Raw genomic sequence first — 6,826 nt, 5'->3', positions numbered from 1 at the left:
GGGCTGTCCCCCCCACGGCCCCAGGGCCCACTCACTTGTTCCACAACGTAGAAGGCGAACTGTAAACGTTGCCGCTGCAGCATGGGAATAAGGTGCCTGAAGAGGACAGGAAGATGCTCGTATCGATTGCGGAATGGGATCAGGATCGCCACCTGATGAGGAGAGGACACAGCTCTTACTCCACAGCACCAGCGGCTCCTGCTGCCGACCCCCAGGCTGGGGGCAAGACTGGCTGGGGTTATAGGAGGGGGAGCTGCACGAAACAAGGTGTCTCAGCTCTCCCATGTAGGGCTGAGCAGATTGAAACCCTTCAACTCCCACAACATGGATCTCCTGTTTACTTTTGAGGGGAACTGTTGCTTGGGAAAGATTTGACGCCACCTTGAGTGGAAGGGTGTTGGAGAATGGCTAAGAGAGCAGGGATATAATCCTGGGGAAGGCCAAAAAGAGCTAGGCCGCAGTCCCCTGGGAACGTACAGACACAGTCCTGGGAACGCACCTGGGAATGCAGTGTGTACAAGGCTCTGGAGATAGTAACTCATATACAGATAGGGAGTAACTCAGCTGGGCAGATGGCAGGGGTAACTCGTCCTTGAGGGTGAAACAAACAGGTTCAAGAAAAACAGCTAGGAATGCACCCCAGCCTGGGAAAGCAAGAGATAATCCACACAGCTGCAGCTGTGAGTAGGGAGAGTACCTGAATGCTATCTTTAGAGCCTAGCCAATTAAAAATGATGGATAATTGTACGCCTGCTTCTGCACTGTATAAAAAAGAGCCTGTGGGACAATAAAGTTGGAGCTTGCTGTATCACCCAGACGGAGTCGGCCGCTTGCTTCCCCGCGCGGAACCTTCACCTTTCCCAACAGAAGGGAGCCCTGCAATGCTCCCTTGTCACTGCAGACAGCAGGAGAGGGGACATGAAAGCAGCCCTTGTGTTCCTCATTTCTTCCTTGGGCACTGCAGCCCCAAACTTCAGAGCCCCTTACAGCATTGCTCTGCAGCTGCAGCACATCAGGGACATTCCCACTAACACCTCCCTGTGCCCAGCAGGGACACTGCCCAGCTCCCGGGTACCTTCCAGCGAGGCAGGCAGTCGCTCGGCTTCCAGTGGCCTCCCAGCTTGACAGAAGGGTCTTTAGAGAAGAACTGGGCCTAGCCAATTAAAAATGATGGATAATGATCCATGGAGGATGGATATCCTCCATGGTGATCTCGCTCATATTTACATCAATGGGGCCCTCTGGGTGGGAGATGCAGAGGAGGGTGAGGAAGTGCTGTGGTCCTGGGGTGGCTCACTGTGCTCAGGGCAGTGCTTTGCTCCATCCCTCCCTGCCCTTCATCCCCAGCACTCAGTGCAGGCAGCTGCTTCTTTCCCCAGCACCAGCAGAAACAATTCAGAAATGATGCTGGTGGAGCTTGTAACACCTCCATCCCCTCAGAGCTGTTGGATCCAGCTCTCCATCAGAGACCCACACCCACTGGACCACCCCTCTACCCCTCCCTACAGTTTTCAGCAGACAAACTCCCACACCTCATCAAAGAGCATTTGCTCCCTTTTTGGAAACATTTGCCCTCAAAAGCCCAATTTTTCACTGTAGGATGGCTTTGGTGGAAGAATTTCTGCCAGGTGCAGCTCCCTTGGTGGGGTCCAGCCTGTCTCCCACACCAGCCCCGGCACAGCTGTACCGGGCACAGCTCGGGGCTGGGGCTGGCAGCACTGCCAAGGCACAAGGGAGCCACCCTGCCGCCACTGCCCCTGGAAAAGGGCTGGCAGAGCCTTTTCACCAGCTCCCAGCACACAATCCCTCTTTTGTTTGTGTTTGCCAAGCGATGGGCTCCTGCTCCAGCAGGGAGCTGTGCCTCCGACACAGCAGGGATTAATTCCTGAGAGTGGTAAACAATGATGTCCCAGGAGGGAGCCAGCCTCCAAACAGCACTCCCATTCATCCCCAGGTGCCTGGCAGGGAAAGGTGCGGCCCTGGTGAGACTGGGAATGCCTATGTGCCCTCCAAAGCCACAGGGAACAGGAGAGGGGCACGGGGCTGTCGGGATACTACTCACTCATAGAAGGGAGCCTCTCGGGACAGGTGGTGTTGGGGAAGTAGGTAAAGTCTTCAGGAAGAAACGTTGTGGCTTGCAGAAAGGTGTCATTGTGGCTCAGATCAAGAGGATAATCTGGGTGGTTGGAAAAAAAAGAAAAGGGAAAAAGGTTTACGCTTGAGCTGTAGGTCTGTTATTTCCAGCCACCTCGAGCAGACTCCAAAGCTACTCATGGCACAGCTGTGTCCCCAATGGCACATGCTGATCCCCATTCTGGGGCAGGTGGCTGCAGAAGCCCCAAAGGAGAATTTTGGGCATCACCTTAAGGTGTCACAAACAGTTCAAAGCTAAGGAGCATGTGGCTCTTGGAAGGAAAAGATACCTAGCTTGTCCCTGAAGGACAATGGCCCAGCAAGGGGGGATGTGCTTCTCCAGCAGGTCCCTTCCCAACAGGCTCAGAGAGCAAAGTCCCCAGGCAGGTCCCAGGGCCAGCTAGGACTGTCAGGAAAATCCTGCCTGGAATCCTCCTCAAAGGATCAATAAAAACTATCACATTGCACACAGACCTTTCTCTGCTTCGTGTCGTGCAAGAGCAGAGGAGCCCCTGTGCCCCAGCAGTCACAGAAGGGCCCAGCACATTTCTCCAGCCTCCCCATTCCCTGCATCCTTCACCTCCTGGGCAACGCCCTTCCAGCCTGTTACACCTGTACATGTTCTAGGGAGGTTTTCCACTGGGACAAGTCATGGCTGGCCTGATATTTCCATTTGCTTTATCATGCTAGTACTTACCACCACGTCAGTAATATTGTTTATCTGCTCGAATAAGCAGTACCCAAACAATCTCAAGACTCAAAAAGGACTGTAAACAGAACCCAAAGGCTTTTCAAGTACGATAGATGTTATTTTGGATGTTTGATATTGCTCTAAATTTCCATAAGCAGTTTTCCCCTTGAACTCCCATCACCAGAGCACACTCTCACTAACAGCACACAGTGAAGTTCAGCTCCATTTTGCACCAAGAGTTGCCTTTCTTGCCTGCAGAACCACAGAAGGGACCACTCTTGCCTCACCAAGCAGGAAACCAATTATTGCACCTACTGGCAAATGCTGAAAAAGGTGTCACTTACTTCCTCAGTACAAGAGCAAAAAATAATTATGGGCAAAGAATAAAAGCAGATGGATGGGGACAAACACAGTGTGCTTGCAGCAAACCACCCTGAGCTTGCTCACCTTGCTGTTCAGGGTGGCATATCACATTTTTAAGGAACCTGCCCAGAAATCAAAGCCCCAGGACCCAGGATACACACATGGCAGCACTGCACAAAGAACTGCTCCCCAGCCCCTTGCTGAGGTGTGGGAGAGGCTGTGGCTCAGAAAGCAGCAGCCACTGCCTCCTCCCCAGAGCTCCCATGCAGCTGGAGCAGGGACCAACCAGAGGGGCCATGGGGCTTTCTGCTGCCCTAACTGGTTTGTGCTCTGTGCCAGCTCACCCCAGCAGCAGCATCCCTAACCCTGGATGTGCACAGATGTAACACCCACTGCTGTCTGCAGCACTGGATTGGGCAGGAGCAACCAGGAACTGCTGAGACGGTTGAGGTTTTGCTGGGTCTCTCCTGCAGCTGTACCAGGCAGGTCACACTGCCTCACTGTCCATGGCAGCACAGGGACGATGCACTAACCGGGCAGTGCCACCCACTCAGACCCCACCGAGGCACCCAAAACCAGTCATGCAGGGAAGATTTTGATCCCAGTGTTGATGTAATCCTTGTGGCCACAGCACCAAGTGCCTTCCAGATGTCACCACCACACATCATGCATCTGCTCTGATCTTCCCTGCCTGCCAGGGAAGGTCGCCCAGGGACGGTGCACAGTGCTGTCCTCACGGCTGGAGCTCTTGGAGGGATATGGACACATGCCTGTGCAGCTGGGACAGATGTGAGGCTCGAGCAAAGCTCAATATTTCAGCAGCAGCTCTGGTATCACTGGCACTAACGTGCACTGGCCCATTTCCCTGCCTGCTGCGGGAGCACACAGCAGGTTTTCGGAGCACTCAGAGCCCCACGAGCCAGGACCACAGTGGAATGAAGGCTCTCATCACCATAAGCAGCAGCAACAAAGCATCTAACCCTCCTCCCCTTTGGGGATCAGCTACTTCCTCCCCTGCCTCTGCTTTACTTGACGTTTCCAGTCTTAAAAATAGCCCGGGCTGGCCACCCTGGCTGAGTTCCTCGGGGAGAGGAGCTGACGCAGGGTGTCCAGCTCCTGCTAAGTCGATGATTCCCCTCCCGTGCCCATCCCCAGTCCAGGCACAACTGAACTGGTGGTGGCAGCCCATGCTCCTCACCGGGCTGGGCAGCAAGGACATAGCTTGTATCTCTGTCAATGAGGACATAACACTGCCTCTAAAACTGCCAGCCCTGCTGCTGCCCCTCGCAGAGCAGCGAAGCCGCCGCCTGGTGCCAGCCCTGCAGGGAGGGCATGTGCTGCCCACACCAGCCCGGAGCAGTGCCTCACCCTGTGCCACATCCACACCTCTCTGGGCCATGAACGGGCTGGCAGGGGCAGCCTGAGCCTCTGCTCCCTGCGTCCTGCCCAAAGTTCCATCTACTGTTTGTGGCAGATCTCCAGCCAAGGCACCTTGATCCGTCTCTGCCTGGGAAGAGTGAGGCTCAGGGGCACAGGCTCCTCCATGTGCTCAGGGCTCTGCGCAGGCCTCTGCCTGGTAAGGCAGTTTTCAAACATGAAACCTGATCTTTGCACTGAATTCAAAACTGTTTACCCTCAGACTGGCTGAAGCTACAAGTTGAATTCCTGGAAAGCAAAGAAGTTTTCAGCTCAAATCACATCATTTCAGACCTTTCAAGATTTCCACCCCTTAGACAAGTCAGAAGCATTTGAATTTTTTATATATAAAGAAATAAATATCATTTATATAGAGAGTGTATATATGTACACAGTATTTCTCTATATACTAGGTATTTTCGTGTTACATATATATTTGTATATATAAAAATAGAAGAGACAATTAACCAAAATTCCCACCCTGCATTTATCAGCATAAATTCACCCTAACTTTAATAGAAATGGAACCCCTGATCCAAATGAGTTACTCAAGAAGTACCTGAGTCGTTCACACTGCTGTTCCTCTTGGCATAGGCACCGCGGAGCACCTGCTCGTACATCTGAGCTCCTATAGTTCGCATGTTTTCACGGATCATGATGCCTTGGGCTTGCATCATGAAGAGGTAGGTGTTCACTGCGAGGGAGAGAGAAAAAGGAGTATTTCTATGAGCATCAGCTTTTGTGGGAAAGAGAAATCAAAGTCTTTTGGAACCATTCCCAGCCTCCTGCTGGGAATGGTTTCAGCTCCCTCCTGCCAGGAGGATCCCTGGGCTGCACGTGCCCTGGCTGCCCGACGGGAGCTGGGAAGGGCACGGAGTGGGGAAGTGGAGGCGTAAGGCACGTTTGGAAACCCGTCTGGTGAAAAGGGGAGCGCACCCAGCCAGACCTGACACCCAGGCTGCAACGCAGCACCGCAGCCCCAACAACAGCACCTTCTGCTGCTTAATTAGGGAGGTTTGATTAGGAAATATCAGTGGAACAGGAAGCCAGGCTGCGTGCCTGGAGAAGGGCAGGCACTCCCAGGGCCTGGCAGAGGTACCGCGACAGGCACCACGAAGAGCAGCACAGCACCAGGCTCCGAGCCCCGTGCCCTGGTGGGCAGTGCGCTGGGGCACGAGCCCCGTGCCCGGGGCAGCCCCCAGCCAGGCTTCCTCCCCTCTCCTCTCCCGCTGACCCTGTGCCCTGGCACGGCTCAGGCTGAGCCTGCTTAGGTTTCAGTTTAAGCTGACACCTGGCTGGCAGGGGCAGGCCCCAAAGCAAACAGCAGCAGGCACAGCCCCGTGCCACCTGCGGGGACAGCCACCTACAGGGACAGCAGGACAGGTACCCTGTGTGCCCCAGCACCCCTCGCCAGCGTCGCTGCGCCAGCCACAGCCCCCTCGCAGAAGTTTTAGGCTTAAGAATGAAGAGGAACTCAAAAAAAAAAAATCTTGATTTTAAGATAGGGAGGAGGAGCAACCTAGAAGGCCAATTCTGCACAAGTAATTAAAAAACCAGGTCAAAAGACACTACAGGAGGGATGAAGAGGGCACTGGGCCAAGGAAACAACAGAGACCCTGCTCAGAGGACAGCAGCAGCTGATGCAATGTCACCAGGAAACATCCAAAACAGACAGGTCGTTTCTCCAGCAGGCATAGCACAGCCTGAAACCGGCGGCTGGCCGGGGCCGGGGCCAGGAAGGTACAGCCACGGCTGAGCCACTGGGAGTGCAGATTAGATAGGACACCATGGAGACAGCACTGCTCCTGCACAGCAAGGGTGTCCCACACTACAGTGCCAGGGGTACACACACTGCCACACTGCCCATGGGCTGCCCAGGTGCATTTCCCACTCCCAACCACATTTTGTTTTCACACAGCAAAGTCACTAGCTGAAAGGGGGATGGAGCCTCATGCCATGCCAGGGCCCCCATGCCATGCCCTGCTGCTGCCCATGCCCAGCCCATCTCTGAGCCACGGGGAATCACCAGGAGGTCAGCTGCATTGCCTGCTTGGTAACTACGTGCCTTGAAATGTGATTTAAATATCCATTTCCAGCCTCTCCCTTCCCACACAGGTACCCTTTGTGGTGGGGCCAGCGATGGTACCTTAAGCCAGCAGCTACAGCAGCAATGAGCAGCAGCTGCCTCAGCCAAAGCTGCACCCACAGCCTCGAGGGTCACCC

At 54.3% G+C, this 6,826-nt stretch overlaps 1 protein-coding gene across 1 annotated transcript; it reads right to left on the bottom strand.

Annotated features, from left to right (window-relative positions):
* Nucleotides 1–35: 35 nt before the first annotated feature.
* On the bottom strand, nucleotides 36–5,297 carry LOC103806288 (beta-1,4-galactosyltransferase 5-like; the record flags this gene model as incomplete). The annotated part of the gene is made up of 5 exons (XM_009078967.1): nucleotides 36–152; nucleotides 1,076–1,134; nucleotides 1,179–1,241; nucleotides 2,063–2,176; nucleotides 5,163–5,297. Coding segments are annotated over 5 exons (488 nt in total), but the record flags the coding sequence as incomplete, so codon positions are not given.
* Nucleotides 5,298–6,826: the final 1,529 nt, after the last annotated feature.

The sequence above is a fragment of the Acanthisitta chloris genome, unplaced genomic scaffold (genome assembly GCF_000695815.1).
Source record: "Acanthisitta chloris isolate BGI_N310 unplaced genomic scaffold, ASM69581v1 scaffold23787, whole genome shotgun sequence".
Classification (NCBI taxonomy): Eukaryota; Metazoa; Chordata; class Aves; order Passeriformes; family Acanthisittidae; genus Acanthisitta; species Acanthisitta chloris.
Note: the sequence above shows the minus strand (reverse complement) of the source record. Positions and strands in the feature narration are given on the sequence as shown.